The sequence below is a fragment of the Lagenorhynchus albirostris genome, chromosome 6 (genome assembly GCF_949774975.1).
Source record: "Lagenorhynchus albirostris chromosome 6, mLagAlb1.1, whole genome shotgun sequence".
Classification (NCBI taxonomy): Eukaryota; Metazoa; Chordata; class Mammalia; order Artiodactyla; family Delphinidae; genus Lagenorhynchus; species Lagenorhynchus albirostris.
The window spans coordinates 21,250,383-21,269,630 of NC_083100.1; the positions used below are offsets into that span (position 1 = coordinate 21,250,383).

Consider the following 19,248-nt stretch of genomic DNA (forward strand, 5'->3'; position numbering starts at 1 on the left):
CTGTGCTATAAGAAGCTAAATCTGTACCAACATACGGGATGAGTTGAACAAGAAGAACTTTGAGGGTAATTAATATAGGATGCTATAACTGTCCAATGGTAAAATAATGAAAGCCTAAATTAGTGTTTTTTAGGATGGAGAGAAAAAGACAGATATGAAACAACTGGATTAGAAAGTGATTAAAATTAGAAGAAACTTAGAAATGGTACAAAGTGGTCAGAAATGCTCATCAACAGTAAACCCAAGAGACAAAGTAACAGCAGTAACAAAAATCCCTACTTCTGGAGAAAGTCCTGTTAGTACTCATAGCACTAGGACACCCCATCACTTTGGCTGTTGCCTCACTTGGGATACCTTTCTCTGGGCCCTTTCCTATCCAGCCTTTTATGGCTCAGGTCATGCCAGCCTCTTCCATGAATTCTTCCTCAAACTGGTCAACCCACCTGCTTCTATACCCATACTCTGCATCCTTCCTATTGGCTTGGATGAACTATCTGTGTGTGCATCTATCTAAGTTACCCCTTCCACCTGTGCCCTAGATCCCACACCTCTGCCCCACTTAAGGATCTCACCCATTCTCATGTCTTTATAGACCATCTCTATGATGACTTCTCCCAGATTTATATTTATAACCCAGGACTTTTTCCTGAAGTCAAGACCTATATAACCAACTTAGTATGTCTTTTCCTTCTCAGTAAATGCCAATTCCTTCCAGTTGCTCAGGCCCAAAAACTTAACAATCACCCTTGACTTGTTTCCTTTTCTCACATCCTATTTTCAAACTGTCAGCAAAACCTGCCAAGTCTACTTTCAAAATATATCGAGAGTCTGACCTCTTCTCGCTACCTCCATCACTACCTCTCTCACTTGGATCACTGCAGTAGCCTTCTAACTCATCTGCCTACTTCAACCTTGCCCGTGCTCATCACGGCAGCCAGAGTGCCTTTTAAATCAGATCATCCTCTACTTAGAACTCTTTAGTGGTTTCCCATTTCACTCAGAGTAAAAGCAGAAGGTCTAGGAGGCCCTATGTGATATGTGCCACAGATACCTCTCTGATCTCACCTCCGCTTCTTTTCTCCAGACACACTGGTTTCCCTGATGCTTCTGGGCAATGCTCCCTCTTGTCTGCAAGGCTTTCCCCAGAGATATCCACCAGGCTCTATCTTCCACTTTCCTCAATTCTCTGTTCAAATGATAACCAAGCAATAAGCCTTCCTTGATCCTCTACATAAAATCACAAGCCCCTCACAACCCCAGCGTTCACCATCCCACTATCCTGTTTTAAGTTTTCTCTATAGTGCTGTCATGAGTTGAACAGTGTTCCCCCCCAAATTCAAGTTCTTTCCAGAGCCTCAGAATGTGACCTTATTTGGAAATAGGGTCCTTGCAGATGTAATCAATTTAAGATGAGTTCATAAAGGGGGGTGAGCTAATCCAATATGACTGATGTCCATATAAGAAGAGGTCAATCTGGACACAGTCACACAGAACTCCAACTGAAGGTGAGGCAGAGACTGGAGTGATGCACCTACAAGCCAAGGAACACCAAGGACTGCCAGCTGTTGAGGGGGCTATGTTCTAGTTTGGTGAGAATAGGACTGAGTTGACGCCCTGCATTCAATTTGTGCTTTTCCTGGAATTTCTTTTCTGTTCTTTCCGGAGGGGAAGGGCCGAAAAAGGACCATTCCAGGGCGCGGCGCTGGGCTTGCCACATTTGGGAGCGCCGCCTGAAGTTGGACGCACAGCCTCCCGACGCCCTGCCGTTGGGCTGGTGGAGGCCGCAGCACTGCTAGGGTTGTATCAGTCCTCCTGTTTGCACTATTTCTTTTTGCGACCATGGCCCCGCCTTAAGTATTTCCAATTAAGAAACAAAACCTCAGGAAACCGAAACTTAACCAGCCGCTCTCGCTTCTGTAATTACGCCTGCTGACCCCCCCCCCACCCGCAACCGTCCAACCAATCAGACGGCAACTAGTGTCTCTGTTTAAAAGTCAACCAATCGGCGACTAGTGTCTCTGTTTAAAAGTCAACCAATCGGCGACTAGTGTCTTTGTTTAAAAGTCAACCAATCGGCGACTAGTGTCTCTGTTTAAAAGTCAACCAATCGGCGACTAGTGTCTCTGTTTAAAAGTCAACCAATCGGCGACTAGTGTCTTTGTTTAAAAGTCAACCAATCGGCGACTATGTTTGTACCGGTCTATAAAAGAGCTGTACTAAACTCCGCCAGGACCTCTTAGCGTCACCGGCAACGAGTGCGCGGAGGTCCAGGTTCGAACCTGCAATAAATGACCCTTGCCGTTTGGCTTTGACTCTCGACTCTGGTGGTCTTGTGGAGGGGCCTCGCGACCTTGGGCATTTCACTGTCACCACAAGCTAGGAGAGGGCCACGGAATGGATTCTCCCTCAGAAGTCATCAGATAGAACCAACCCTGTTAACACCTTCATTCTGGGCTTCTAACCTCCAGAACTGAGAGAAAATAAACTTTTGTTGTTTTAAGCTAGCCAGTTTGGTTACAGCAACCCTAGAACATAGATTTTATTTGTTTATTGTCTGTATCTTGCCACAATGACTAGCACATAACAGGCATTCAACAACCATTTGCTGAATGGATGAATAAATGATCAAGGCCTCACTGAGTTACTCCTCTAAAAGCTTCATGTCTAAAAGACATGAAGATGTCTTTTTGTGTTCCTTCAATTTAAACCCATACACTGTGTATTCAGAACTGGCTATCACTGAATGGGGGAATGGACAGTCTAGAATTCTGATCACCACCCTTTACCTTAATTTTATAGCGTTATAAATGGTTAAAATAAAGCTCTATGGAAAGAGAAAATACATAGACAAAGAGTCATGGGCTATGTAAGATGTATGCAGGTATGTGTGGCTAAGATATCATTTCCACATTATCATGACTATATATGCAGGCATCTTTGTTGTTGTCACCTACTAAGTATGAATTGGCCCCATCCCATCTTGTTGTAAGCTCTTTTTTTCCCTCTTAGGTCAAGATGCTTGATCCCATGAGGAATGGGAGGTTCTCTAAAATGTACTGCCTGTGGCTATAACCTCAATTTACCATACACTAAAACAATTAACCATCTTGACTATGATATAGAACATTAATAGGGATTAACAGGGTTATTCCTATGAAGTGAGAGAAAGCAAGACAAAGAATGTGGGTATGAGGAGGGTTTGGAAGAGAGGGGGACAATGAATGAAGAGAGTTCCCCTTTTTATGTACTACTGAATCACTATTTGATTTTTTTCCAATGAGCATGTATTTATTTTTTAATGAGAAGCCAAAGAAGCAATTAAATCATCTTGAAACATATGAGACTATTACATAGGTTAACAATAAACAATTGTTTGTATTTTTAGTGAGTTCTAAATGGAAGACATTTTTCATGGGTTGACATTTACTGATGGCAGGTACTCAGGACCCTTCTATTTCACTGATCCTTTTATTTCTTTTTTGTTTTATTTTTTCTCTTCCACCTACTTCCTTCTGTTTATTACTCATATACTTAAAGGAGAGTACGAAAAAGGACCTTAGAAATCATTTAATTTCACCCACCATCCTCAGGATAGTCTACCAATTTGAACCAGATTTGTGGCAGGCAAATTTTATCATTAGTTTGTAGATTCAACCTTCCCTGTAATTCTATACATTTAAAATTCCAATGTGTAAGTCCTGCTGGCTTCATTATAGTCCATCTAAGAGTAATTAGAAATGGGACAATTATGAGATAATTGGGATAATCCAAACTTATGTATGAGGCAAATAATGAATCAAACAAAATACACCCATGCTTGAGAAAAAGAGCACCAAAGAAGAAACAAATGAAAGGAGGGAGCAATGAACCTATGAATTTTCCCAATCTTTAAACACTGAACTAAGACTTGCCAGCAAGTTCCTGAAATCTCCACAGTTTTTCCTGTACTGAGTAAGCTTGTCATTTACTAATGTAAATGAATTCCTCCCATGAAGCAGAGGATTCTGAAACACAAACATAATCCTGTGATACATACATCTAAGTTTTTTTTTTTTAAACTCCAATACCTGAAGACCTTTATTTAAAATACACTCTATTACTTGAACTGACAATGTTTTCTTTATTGGTACTCTAGAAATTCACTTGGGTTTCTAGATTTTTGTTTAGCTAGGTGAGGCAAAAATTATAAAGGTCTTAATAGCCCACAAGGTCTCAAGGTGAATAACCTTCAATACTCAAAACATCATGGAGAATAACTAGACATAACATCAACAAAGATATAGATTTGAAAAAACTATCATCCAAACTGGCCAAATTGACATTTACAGAACCCTCAACCTAGCAACAACAGAATACATATTATTTTAAAGGGCATATGAAACATTTGTCAGAACAGACTATATGCTAAGCTATAAAACAAGTCTCAATAAATTTAAAAGGACTGAAGCCATTCAAAATATGTTCTCCAGTCACAATAGAATTAAATTAAAAATCAGCAACAGAAATAAATTTGGGAATTTCCTAGTATTTGGAAATTAAACAACACAGTCTTAAATAATCCAGCACAGTTCTAAATAATCCAAAGGTCAAAGTAATTACAAAAGAAATTAGAAAGCATTTCTAATTGAGTGAAAATGAAAACACGTTATCACAATTCATGGTGTGCAGCTAAAGAACTGGCTAGATGAAAATGTATAGATTTAAATACCTATGTTAGAAAAGAAGTTTCAAATCAGTAATCTAAACTTCCAGTGTAAGAAACTAGGAAAAAAAGCAAATTAAATCCAAAGCAAGTAAAAGGAAGGGAATAATCAAGATCAGAGCAGAAATCAATGAAATTTTAAAAAAATATAATGGAGGAAAATCAATAAAACTAAAAGTTAGGATCTTCTATAAAAGAGAAACAAAGCCCATAAACCTTTACTTAGACTGACCAAGGAAAACAGAAGATACAAATTACCAAAATCAGGAATAAAAGCAGGCATATAACTATAAACCACAGAACTTAAAAATATTGTAAGGGAAAAATAACATGAACAATGTTATGCCAACAAATTAGACAACTTAGATGAAATGGACAAATTCATATAAAGACACAAATTACCACCAATGACTCAAGAAGAAATAGAAAATCTGACTAATTCTATCATAAGTAAAATGACTGTATTAGTTTTAAAAAGCTTCCCACAAATAAATCAGGTCCAGAAGGCTTCACTGGCAAATTCTATCAAATGTTTAAAGAAGAAATCATACCAATTCTGAAGAGGAGGAAAGAATACTTCTCAACTCATTCTATGAGGCCTGTATTCCCCTAATACCAAAGTCAGACAAAGATATCACAAGAAAACTACAGAAAAGTATCGCTCATGAATATATACACAAAAATCCTACCAAAATATTAGCAAAATGAATTCAGAAACATTCAAAAAGGATTATTTACCATGACTCACTGGAATTTACCCCTGTAATGCAAGGCTGGTTTAACAACTGAAAATCAATGAATATAGTATACCATATAAATAGAAGAATAAAACCCACATAATCATCTCAATAGATGTAGAACGTGCATCTGACAAAACTCAACATTCATTCACAATAAAAACTCTCAATCACATAGGAATGGAAGAAAACTTCTTCAAGATGATAAAGGGAATTTGAGAAAACTCAGAACTAACATCATACTAATGGTGAAAGTCTGAAAGCCAACCCAACACTGTACTGGATGTTCCAGCCAGTAAAATTAAAAAAAAAAAAAGAAAAAAAGAAATTAAAAGCATACGAGTTAGAAACAAAGAAGTAAAACTGAGTTTATTTGCAGACAATATGATCCTGTAAGTAGAAAATCCTAAAGAGTATATAAAAACAACTAGAACTAATAAACAAGTTTAACAAGGCTGCAGGATATAAGGCCAATATACACAAATCAATATTTCTATATACTAGCAAGACAGTCCAAAAATAAATTTTTAAAAATTTCATTCACAATTGCATTAAAAATTAAAAAACACTTGGCAAAAATTTAACAAAAGAAGTGCAGGTCTTGTACACTAAAATCTATAAAACACTATGGAGAGAAAGTAAACAAGATTTAAATAAATGGAAAAAGAATCCATGTTCATGGATTAGGAAATTCAATATTGTTAAGATGGAGATTCTTCCTTAATTATTTTATATACTCAATGCCAATCCCTATCAAAATCCCTAAAAAATCGAAAAGCTGATCCTAAAATTTATATGGAAATGTGAAGGACCTAGATTAGCCAAAACAATTTTAGAAAAGAACGAAGTTGGAAGACTTATGATACAGTATTTCAAAACTTACTATAGAGCTAAAGTAAACAAAGCAATGTATTAGTGAAGGACAGGCATAGATCAATGTAATTAAATTAAAGACTACAGAAATAAACTCTTACACTTATGGTCAAATAATTTTCAACAAGGTGCCAAGGCAATTTGATGGGAAAAGGACAGTCTTTTCAACAAACGGTGCTGGGACAATTAGTTATCCCTCTGAAAAACAATGAACCTACACACTTACCAAATACTCATTTACAAAAATCAACTCAAAATGAATTACAGGCCTAAAACTTTAAAAAGCAAACACAGGAGAAAATCTTTGTGACTTGGGCTAGGCAAAGATTTCTTATAGATGACAACAATATGACAGCCCATAGAAGAATAAAAACATGATAAACAAGATAGAAGATATATGAATGGCTAATAAGCACATGAAAACTGGTCAGCGTCATTAGCAGTCTTTAAGAAACTGCAAACTAAAACCACAATGATACACTGACACATTCGCACTAAAATAGCTATAACTGAAAAGACTGACAATACAAGGTTATCAAGGATGTGGAGAAAGTGGAACCCTCATTCACTGCCAGTGGGGATATAAAATGGTACGCCACTTTTGAAAAGAGTTTGGCTATTTCTTAAAAAGTTAAACATAAACTTCCCATATGGTTCAGCAATTCCACTCCCACCCAAGAAAACTGAAAACATACAAAGACTTGTATGCAAATATCCATAGCAGCATTATTTGTAATAGCTAAAAACTGGAAACAATCCAAATATCCATTAATGGGCGAGTGGATAAACAAACTGTGGCATATTCATTAAAACTGAATATTATTCAGCTCAAAAAGAAGTCAATTATTGATACATGCTACAACATAGACAAACTTCAAAAACTTTATGCTAAGTAAAAGAAGTCAGATGCAAAACACTGCATATTGAGTGATTCCATTTACGTAAAATTTCCAGAAAAGACAAAGCTATAGAGACAGAAAATAGTTGCTTGAGGTGGTGGTGGGGAAAAAAAGAACTGACTACACACTGCCATGGGGAACTTCCTGGAGTTGAAGGAAAAATTCTTTAACAGGGTTGTGGTGATGACTGTACAACCTTTTCCATTTATAAAGGATCACTAAATTGCACTTAGAATGAGTACACTTTATAGTAGAAAATTATACTTCAATGAACTATTTAAAAACTGGCAATAAATAAGTGCAATTTAACTGAGAGATTTGTGGAGATTTACCACAGACAGAAAGGAGACACTAGATGTTTCTTTTATAGAATAACTGCTGAAAAGCTCACACAGTAAATCTTATCCTCAATGCCCCAAGGAAACACTACAAGATTCCAAGGGCAAGAGAATTATAGTTAGATAGTTCTCATATAAGAAATGGCTCCTGACTCCAATGGCCTACCAATGAAATACAGTGACTAGCTTGAGTGTTACAGTTGCATCTCATTACCACTAAAAGACATAAAGAGATAAAATACAGGATTTCAGCAGTTTAATCTGACAAAGGAAAAGAAAATGAGCCTCTATTAGTCAGCTCAGGCTGACACAACAAAATATCATGGGCTAGCTGCCTTCAACAACAGAAATTTATTTTGTCACAGTTTGGAAGCCAGTGCCAGCATGGTCAGGTTTGGGTGAGGGCTCTCTCCCTGGCTTGCAGACAGTCACCTTCACATCACAGAGCGAGAAAAGAGCGAGAAAGAGAAGAGGAGAGTGCAAACTCTGGTGTCTCTTTTTATAAGGGCACTAATCCCATCATGAGGGCTCCACCCTCATGATCTCATCTAAACCTAATGACCTCCCAAAGGCCCCATCTCAAAATACCATCACATGAGGAGTCAGGGCTTTAATATATGAATTTTGGGGGGAACACAATTCAATCCACAGCAGAGTCTTTAATCATAACTATTAACTAAAGATTTTTCTGCAACTGTCCATAAGAAACTGCAAAAAAAAAAAGTTAATTTATGTCTAAGGATATCTACACTAATAATATTCTCAAGCCCTGCTGAAACTGTGTTCTATATCTGAACCAAACTTCTCTCCCTTTTCTGACCAAAGAAACTAGTATGCCATTTAAAAAATTTTATGTAGACATGGGAACAGACAGGACTAAGTGTACCAAATTATACCTGCCACTTCTTTCTGTGTAAGCATACTTTTTGCCCTGCGCTTATAATTTGAAAGGGGGAGGGGACCAAAATACTTTTATTGCCTTTAAATGGGACTCCAAGCTGTTTCTAGGTTCCTCTTAACACATTTCAGCCCATTAGTTACTATTTTAACAAAAGCCTAACATTCTTTCCTAAACATCTTAATTGGTTAAGAGCTTCTGCTGTTTGCCACAAGCAGTCACTTTAAGTCATTGATGGAAGCAGTTTGCACATCAGCACAACCTGAAATCAGTTTCCTTTATCAACCAGCTGGGCTTAAGAAACAATCGTGAAGACAATTCTCCAATTCAAGGAGAACCAGGTGCAATGCCCTGCATGACAGTGATCTACCATGCACCATGAATGCACCATAATTTATAGGCAATAAAGAAAAAACCAAATTGCCGCGAGTAAGTACTTCAACAGCTTTTTGCTTCACAAATCATTCTCATTAGCACTTCTGCAAGGGTGAACTCCAACAGCAAGTTGGGTAACACACCCTTTCTCCAAAGCACCCATCATTTAATTCCGTGTTTCCAGCAGCTGGCACGGGTCATCAAAGCAAGCCAGTGGGTCACTATGTTAAATGCAGGCTTGAATGGACTCTGTTCTTCTAGCTGTTCTGACACAGGGAAAGCATTCATATGAGTTCCAAATTTTCAGCCAGAGGGAAAAATATTCTTTCTATTTTTAACATAAAAAGGGAAAAAAATACTCAGCAGGTTTAAGGCAAGCAACTTTACCACCTGGCATGAGAAAACAAAACACTGGGAGAATGAAAATGCTGTCGTGTATCACATACAGGCGTCCTTTAATGCTCTCAGGAAGAAATCTTGGTGCTCACAGAGAGCTTACCTATAGCAAACAGGATTTGTACGCTCTCTTTTTTTAACAGACAGCCAGGCTGCATTTTACAAGAGCCATACTCTGTAATTAGAGATATTCTGATCTACAGATTGACAGGAATTTGAAAAGATGCTAGAAGCTGAGTAAGAATGGACAGACGCCTTTTAGGGAGAATTGTGAAAACTGAAAACACTTACTTATAAGGTGGTGGTGTGTATATGACGGTCTTTGATTTCTATGCCATGTCTTTTTTATTTTTTCTTTTTGTCTTCATTTCAATGATTTCATTTTAATTATTTGGTTAATGAGTTTTATTATATTAAAATGTAAGCTTCAGAGCAGTGCTGTGCTGTCTAATGAAATGTAAGCAACCAATGAAGATGTTTAAGCCACAAGAGGCCAAGAATTGGCTCTCTGGAATCTGACTGCATATTTGCAATAATCCGTGGAAAGTCATCTCAACTATTCTGGGCCTCAATCCATGCCACACGGAAGATGAACAAGACCCTAAGGGTCACTGACACACAATTACCATGTCAAATAATAACAAACCCTTTTAGTAGGTATCCTTTACAATTCCAAATAAACTGATTTTTGTTTTCAAATGAGACTACTTGTCATTGATAAGTGAGGTGTAAAATAAGCCTGGATCATCAAGTTCTGGAGTTTAACAATTTAAAACTAGACAAGTTAAAAAGAAAGCCAGTGAAGAACAAGATAGTTAATAAAAAATATAAAAGTATAGACTAAACCTCTAGAATATGTAATCATATATTTTCTCTCTTGTGATTAGATGGATCACTGCTATTTTGGGAAAGGACTAAGAAAGTATGTCAAACTGTTAAAAAACAAAACAAAACTTTTATACAGCTCAAGATACTTAAAATTTTAGTTCTGTTTGTATTTAGTATCCTTCTTTCAAGACGTTCAAGGTATTTAACGGAGGTTATTTTTCTTAAATTTACCAGCTCTGTGCAAAATAATAAAGGCCATATTTTTATCTTCTTATGTTTATCTGGAAAGAGCTTTAATAGGTTACGTAATCCATAGCCAAGATTAATACACCATTAAAAAAGGAAAATACATCTCACACACACACACACACACACACACACACACACACACACACACACACACACACACACACACACACACACACACAGAGGAAACTTCTCCTAGATCCCAACTCTTGAGAATCCACAGGTTAGTCTTGATTCATGGCAGAAAATCATATAATGTGTGTAAGTAAACTGCTCTACCCACAGAGTTGAAAAAAATTATCTATTTGACTTTGCTGAATAATATAACTTTATTACTAATTGTGGTAATAACGTTCTGCCTAATTTTGGGAGATCTTGCAGAAGTGAATTTTAAGAAATGTCCTTTGAAATTGAAAGGATGTTGTTTGATGTATGAGAATAAGATAGGTTAGAGAACAAAGGCAGCAGACTTGAGGATGAGATGTGATCCAAACAAAGCGAGAGAGAGGAAAGAGATGTGAGAAAAATGAAATATCTCAGTAGCCACAGAATAAAGTCATCATCATCTATCAAACGGATGTGTGCACATTACACTCACTGCACATTAACCTAATGTTAAATAGCAGACCCCGAATAGGAGTCCATACCACTTCTACTTAGGATGCCTTTTCTTGACAGGTTGGCTTTTCAACCAATCAGGCTCCTGTGAATTCAGCTTGGTGGAACAGAGCTCTGCCACCCTGTCACTGCTGAGGAGTCTCTGAGAACTCTGTGGACTCAGGTTCTCCAATAATCCACAACTACACAAAACAGACATCACAGATGATGGTGCTGATGTGCTTACGAATACTATGTGAGGGAAACAACCCCACTTTCACAACTGAGCGATGATTATTATTATATATACAGCTGTGGTCAAGAATTTTCTATTTTAAAACTGTAGTAATAGAAGAGTGGGTGGGTAGTGAGGGAGAAAGAAAGGGACCAGAAAAAGAAGAACACCTGAGAATCAAAGACATCTTACAGAAGCATCAACAAACAGAAAGAACACATTCCTGGGGTTCAGTGTTATCTACTCTATGCCAATAATCGTAGGACAAGAAACATCCCTCACACCAAAAACTAGATAAGAAAATGTGTAGCTGCCTACTGCTGATGTCAAGGGGATAGGGTCACAATACTCTCAGTATGACTCTGCTACTAGTACAGGTAAAAAGGAATTACACCCATATTTTAGTTTGGTGAAAGGGCCAAGTTCTAACTAAGGGTAAAACTATCTAATATTAATCATGCTTTTGGCAACTGAATTTAAAAAACAGATACACTAGAGAGAAGAGAAGGGCTTCTGCCTCTAGAAGACCAATACCAGGGAGGCAGCTTTAAGTCTGGAGGGGTACCTTGGGCTTGCAAGCTGAGTCCTGGCTCACAAAGAGCTTAGCAAAGAGATATCCAAGTAGAAGAACAAAGGTAGAAAAGTAATGAAGAAACAAAATTTCTGGAGCTTGAAGCAAAAAAGGGAAGCCAATTTAGGACCATGAAACAGAACTAGTTGCTAACAAGTGGGCAGTCCCATTTTCTTGCAGCTCTGCAGAAAGTCTGCTTTTGTGAGGTCACTGGAGATCTCTGACTGATAAGTCCCAGATGGAGGTACAGAGGGACATCCACCATCACAGCACTACAACGTGCCAGCTCGCAGTCACGTTCAACAGAAAAGAACCGTCTACTCATCAAAAATCCTATCTATGGGCACAAGGTTTGAGATGCTTGACCTTATAACGTTTAAACAAAGAAGCGTGTAGGAAAGGAAGGCGTTAGCAATCAGGAGAAATAGTACTGCTAGGTAGAAAAATCCAGTATTTGAAGGAGACATGGATTTGAATCCCTGTGTGATTTGGAGGGGAAGTTCATTTCTTCCAGTTTTACAGTTTTTCCACCTATAAAATGGGAATAATAATACCTATTATAATCTATATGCCATCGAGGGGCCACTTGCCCTTGTTATTTTCGCAAGACTGCTTTAAATCCCCAATTAGTCTAGGAGAAACACTGTTTTCCTAAGATGTAAGCAAATTCTCAGGAATTTACTCTCTCATGACCTCTTTAGACTCTGGCCTCTGGTGCTCTCAGGAGCTTTCTCTGCTCTGCCTGAAGGACTTTCAGACCCCAAACTGCCTCCTCACCAGTTTCCCCAGATGGAGCACTCCAGCCAAGCATTCCAGAGTTTTACTGACACCGAGTATCTGCAGTCATGAGCTGGGAACGTACTGCAGAACGCTGTGCCCTTACGTAAATTCATTCACTTCCTCTCCCTCTTACCTGTTCTCCTCACCCCCTTCCCTCCTGAACTAGCTCCAGTTTTTCCCCTTCTATGGTGCTAGCAGCTTCCCCCTCCTCTGAACCCCAGCACGGGCCAACAACCAAGCCTGGGGACACAGACTCAGTCTCTACCCCAAAGACTTATCAAAGTATTTTCCCAATAAACATAACTTTCTTTTTCAGAAAATTCTGACGCCAGCTGTTGGAGCTCTACTATTTTCCCCACTTGCTCACGTGACTCTGCAGGACCGCTATGTGGAATAACCGAGACAAAGAGTAGATGCCAGCACAATGACCTGAACTAACTAGTAGGCTGCCTTTATAATGGTGATGATGCTACATTAGGTCCCTGAAGAGATCACACCTACACCAACCAGGAAGACCAATTACTTCCAAAGGGACGACCTTTGACTTTGGCTGAGGTAATCCATAACATTTCATCACAAGATAAGAAGGCCTCAATCTGTCTTCAAAAACACAACCACCATGATAGATGACCGAGTTTGCTGACTTGTCACAGCGGTGTTTCTGCCCCCTTCCAAACACACAGTCACAATATGCAGCCTAAGAGACAAGACAGGTTCAATGCTGTGAAAGCCTCATTTGATTAACCCAGTATTAGAAGGAGAGAAATTCTGAAGTACTGTTTCCCCCAATCCTTCTGGAAGCTGTCACTTTAATTTTAGATTTCCTCCTTCTATTTATATGTAGTTTTGTTTTATGTTAAAACTCAAGGTTTTCTTCTATACGTCAGTCTTTAACAGGGCAAAAAGCTCTTCCCCATTCTCAGAACACAAAACGTACACACCCCACCTAAAAGAATGCAGATTACCATGAGGATGGAGCTGGTCTTCCTCAGGAAATCCTCATGGGCTTGGCCTCTGTGTTCCCACCAACAAGATTTGGCCTGGCAGATTATATGCTCTCAGCTGGTTATAACTGCCTTTGGGCAACAGCACAGGAAGTCTAGGCATCTTGCTAGGATTCTCACACTCTAAGCGGTAAGGCCCCTAGACCTACGCTAGGTACTATAGATGATTAAAAAGCTGTAGTGTTTCTAGGCATTTAGGACTCATTTCCCCCAAAATGCCAAGAAGTTGGAAGAGAAGGTTCTGTGCACACATGAACATAAACACTCAGAGAAGGCAGCTCGCAGTCCTGACCCTGGGTAGCAATAATGAATGCAATACTGTTATATACAGAAACCTGCAGGATTACAATTGCCAGCTGCCATTCATTAAAGGTGAATGAACAGGAACCTGAATGCAATCAAGTGAATGAATGTCAGTCTGAGACCCTCTATCCATCCCTCAAAGCTGTTTTAATATCAGCTCAAGCCTAAATGGAATTCTAGGTTATATCTGAAAAGAAAAATGTGAGGACAGGGTCAATTTCAGAAGGATCAAATCTAAGGGCAGCAGTAAGGTCTTTCCGAGATTACTGTCAAGGGGCTGAAACTCTTATTAGGAGAGAACAAAAATTATACGTCTCAGAAAATAGGAAGATATGACACAAAAACGTTTTATTCCCAAAGGATTTCACTGAAGTGGAACTAAAAGCTCCAAGATTCTGGCCCCCAGTTTTCTTAACAGGGAGACCTACAAATTAGCTCGTCTCTGTTTAGCAGCCCTGAGCTGAGTTTACCCTCCTGCGCTCATAATGTTACCTCGGTGAGCTTACTAACAAGGGACAGTCACAAAGATCCACCAGGAAAGAAAACGGCTATATAAGGCATTATGACCAAAGGTGACACTTACTAGTCTAGGCTTAAATCAGTTAACCTAATTAACCACTTTTCCTTAACTGCAAAGCCTACAGCACATCTCTTACCTTCCTCAAAGCTGGTCTTCTTCTGCCTCACTAGAACACGGAAGTTTTCAGCAGGATTCACACTTCCAACCTAGAACACACCCACAGACAATGAAACTGCAGGTCACTTCTCTTTTTGGCAGCACCCAGGCAAGACAAGATAGCTTAATGTAATAAGTGTGTTCTCATAAAATAGAGGCAAAGACAAAGTGAAGGCCCTTTTCTGTTCATTTTCATTTCTACGGATCTGTTAAAAGCTAGTGGATTCCTGTGGTCAAAGGGCTGTCCTCTGTCCGTATTTTCACTTACCTCTCCTCATGCAAACTGACTTCTTTCCGGATGGGTCAGAAGTATGACCCAAGGCACCCAAGACACCAGGCGGCCCAGTTTGAAGGCTTTATGTGGCAGACTGCCTGTCCATCCTGACACCCAACCAATTAGGAACGGGAGGATTCTGCAGTGCAGGGTCAGTTCGGAATACTTTTGTTCCACTAAGATGACACGAGAAATAACAGCCTGATGCTTAATTCACTGAACTGTCCTTCCTGGGGGCTGCTGCTGACCCTCTGGCATTGAAGTTTTGGTAGACTATTCAAACATGCCCAAACTAAACATGTCCCCCAGAGTAAAAGCCAATCAGTGCTAGGTGGCAAAGTTTCAAAGAAGAAAAGCTCTACCACACTATACGGCACTTTCTGATCATACCTATGTCTTTTACCTTCTGATCCCAACCTTAATAGGGCTTAAGTTCAGCTCGAGGGGGAGAAGACAATGGGATTCTACAACGGCTGGGAAATGTTGGTACAAAATGTACTAAAGTTTCCAGTCAACTCTGGTATATAGCAGTCAGAAAAGCTCCCAGAATAAATAAGGTCATGATGTTTTTTCCTTTACTACAAGACATTGAAATAAAATCCAAATCATTTTTCAGACATTCCGTTTTTCTGAGAGCATTACTTTTTCAGGTGGGGAAAAGGTATGCCCTAGGGCTAGCTATTCTTCCTAGTATATTTGGCTAGTAGTAAGGGACAATTTTTAAGATCCACTGATTCAAAATAATACCACTTAAAACAAGGCAATATGTTCCAAGTTCCAAAAACCATCCCATTAAATAAAGAAGATCTCAAGTGTCAAAGGATACCTGGTTTGGGGAAATCCTAAACGAGCGAAAACTGTTATGAAGTTGTATATTAGAAAAAAGAGAATTATACTCTTAAAGCTTACATACTTGGAGATTAAGACTCCTATCATTAACCCCCCCCACTTATCCTACCATTGTGACTAAACAGAAAGCTGCAAAATGAAGTTACCAAAAAAACTCTGCGAAAGTGATGTTTCACGCTCTATATACTATATAGTGCTCTATGTACTATATATCAATATAAATAATTCTATAGGTAATTCACTGACAATAATTAAAGGAAAAAGTGTGGGATGGACATGTATGGCTTATATGTTGAAAGGACCAAGGAAAGTGCTACGTTAAAAGACTAACAAAAATTGATGCAATCTCCCCAAGCCCCAACCTTCCTAAAAGAGGGGAGCACACCCGACAAGTTCTGCTTACACGGGTGACACTGCCTTCAGCCAGGCTGGAAACACTAAAGTGGGCTTCATCTCCCTCGGTCTTCAGTTTTTTAGAGGTGGGTCCCTCTTCATGGCTGGAAAATAAATAAATGTTTGGGTTTTTTTTTTTCTCTCCCCTTAAAACTGAACAAACAATACAAAACCCAGAATTGCTAATGTGAAAAGTATAAATTTATTTTTCAAGACTCAAAAATAAGCAGCTGCACTTAGTCCTCCTTTACAAACGGCTGCCTCCCTTTCCCACCCTCTGGACCCTTGACAGCCTGACTGGAGCAGCCCTGGCTTTGTTTCCAGCAGTAGGGAAATCAGAATTAGCAGCTGCATCACAAAGCCCTTTCAAAAGATGAAACCGCAAGCACAGATAATGGACTTAGCATTTCAGTATGAAACCCATTTACCCTTCAGTTATTATTTGCTAGTTTCTGCCTGAGAATTGATAGCTATTAGCTTTCCATGTACATAGAAGACCTTTGTGTCTAATAACCTGTCTTCTTCATCGTGTATGTGAGAGCTTTATAAGCTTCTACTTACAGCTGTCAAAACTTACTAGACAATCCTCAAACATGCAAGAGCTTGCTCTTAGAGAAGTCTTAAACTATAAAAAACCACTTTCAAAAGAAAACGTTTAATCTGTGCCTTTATAAACCTAATTCTGTCTTGGGCAATACGCTAACAGAGTCCAAAAGCATCTGTGTGATAAGGGAAAGAGGAAGTATATCAAACATCTTGCTTCAAGTAACAAGCAGGCTTTAACAGCCTGCCTAAAGTCAAAAGGAGGTCAAGTCAATTGCAAAGGAGAAAAAAAATCCAAAGACTCTGCCCATAATCTCCCTTAAGATGCTGAACACAAGAGATTATGAAGATTTTTCTCCCAGACAAATAATCAATCTGGGGCAAAAGCAGCTATCAAGAAATGGCTGAATGAGAAGGGAAATTAGTAACTAAGAGTACTATTAGTAACTATTTCTAAATGTGATGTTTTTATTCAAAAGCCCAACTTTCAAACAGTGAGGCTTGAAGAGGTTATCCTAAAAATAAAGCAAAGTAAGACCTAAGTTAGCTTATTCAATGATATTTCAATAATGAATCTCCTCTTACAGCCAGATGAAAGAACTAAAGTAATCATTACGGCCTTACAAACAAGAATTACGTTTTATTACTTGACATCTTTCCCATTCACCACTTGCCTTCTTCCTTTTGAGAAGTAAACAAGAGATAAGGGGTGAGTCATTCAGAGCCCTTTCCTTCAAGGAGAATAAGAAACACACAAAGCCTTGGTGCAAAAATGGAGGGAAAATGCACAAACCTGAGGCAGCATGAAATTCTATCAGAATTTGAGTTCTTTAAAAAAAAAAGTCACAGCCACTTCAGTTAACCTTTGCCGGTTCTTCCCAAGAGAAAGACAACATGGTACTGCTGAAGATTTGGAGGAAAAAGACCCAGATTCTAGTCTCAGTTTTGCCACTGGCTAGCCCTGGAATCTTACACCTTCTTGAAGGTATTGACTGTGTATTAATTTTTGTATGTCTAGAGTTTAGAGTCTAGTAAGTTACTGTTCTCTCTGATCTTCAGTTTGTTCCTCAGGAGAACACTACAACAAAAAGTACCATATCAACTATTCACCTATTCTCTTCCAAAAATACAAATTAACTTATATAGTGGTATTAAGAAGCATTAAACATACAAAGCACTATGCTAAGTTCCGTGAGAATACAAGGTTGAAGCACATGAAGAATTTCTTAAACCCTCCCAAATAAGATTCTAGAGAAGGAAGAATAAGGAGACATATATACTAATTCGCCAGAACTGGGCAGGTAAAGACAAGTCCAGAAAATAGCAGAAAGTAGTGAAAATTTAATATGTTTAATAATCTCAAGATTGAATCATTTAACAGGATTTAATTAGGAATTTTACATATATTAAACTCATAATGTCTATCTGAAGTGGGAAAGCACAATGACTCTCATCCCCAAATTATCTATGAGGGAGCTGAGCTTTGGAAGGTACACATTATCCATGCAAGGTCACAGCAGACACAGAAATGTTAACGGCTGCTGCATTTGGATGTTGGGACCCTGGATAATTTGTTGTTCTTTCTCCTCTTCTCCTTTTCGTTCATATGTGAGTATAAATCTTTTTTTTTTTCCGCGGTATGCGGGCCTCTCACTGCTGTGGACTCTCCCGTTGAGTAGCACAGGCTCCAGACGCGCAGGCCCAGCAGCCATGGCTCACAGGCCCAGCTGCTCCGCAGCATGTGGGATCTTCCCGAACCGGGGCACGAACCCGTGTCCCCTGCATCGGCAGGCAGACTCTCAACCACTGCGCCACCAGGGAAGCCCGAGTATAAATCTTGTAATTCATTTATTTAGCCACACATTTACCTAATACTTACTATGTGTGGACCCCTAAATTAGGCTCTAGATTCTAAATATATAAAAGTTAATAATCATCACCTTCAAGAAGTTCAGCCAAATAAAAAAGATGAATATATAAACAGGCAATTAACAAAATATTGTGGTAAGCAACACATCCCTTTGAGAGGAAAGCAGGTAGCTGTGTTGGGCTGGGGCATGAAGTGCAAGCTGGGAAGTAGTGAGAGATGAGGATAGAAAATATCTAAATTGTAGACACAAACTGTGAGGAAAGAAAGTGGTTCTCCAGGTAGCTGGACAGACATTTCTCTTCCTTCTGCTTATCTGGGTTTTCTCATTGGTGTAACAGAATTTGGTCTTAAGCTGAAGGTAATGGAAAGCCATGAAAGCAAAGGTTTTTAAGCAGGCATCCAAGGATGACATCAAGGAATTTGTGAACCACCTAAAACTACATGCAAAATTGATTATGTTAGGGCATTTTCCTGGGGAGAAGGTTCACAGTTTTTATCAGATTATCCAAAGGGTCCATCACACACAAACACACACAGATTAAGAATCACTGCATTAAAGAATTTTAAGCAAGGGAGTGATGTGATCAGATTTGTTTTTAAAAACATCACTCAGATAGCAGAATGCAGAATGGATGGGAAGGGGCTAAGACTGGAATTAGGGGAAGCAGTCAAGGGGTTATCTCAGTAAAGCAGCCTAAAATGAAACCTACATAAAAGCAATGGCAGTGGGCAATGCTAGTAAGAACTAACTCACCATCGGTCATGAAGCCAAGCACACGAGTCAGCTATTGTTATTGTCCCTTTACAATTAAGCAAACCAAGGCTCAAAAGGGCCTGACCTTGTCTAAAGCACTCAGTAAG

The 19,248-nt window shown here is 38.8% G+C and overlaps 1 protein-coding gene across 2 annotated transcripts in view; it reads right to left on the minus strand.

The window, feature by feature from the left end:
* Positions 1-19,248, minus strand: part of XRCC5 (X-ray repair cross complementing 5) — a 100,249-nt gene that overhangs the window by 28,560 nt on the left and 52,441 nt on the right. For both annotated transcript variants that reach the window (XM_060152160.1, XM_060152159.1), the window contains 2 exons: positions 15,985-16,078; positions 14,439-14,508 (listed from right to left, as the gene is read on the minus strand). In XM_060152160.1, coding sequence (XP_060008143.1) covers positions 14,439-14,508; positions 15,985-16,078 — 164 coding nt within the window. The remainder of the gene's footprint in view (positions 1-14,438; positions 14,509-15,984; positions 16,079-19,248) is intronic.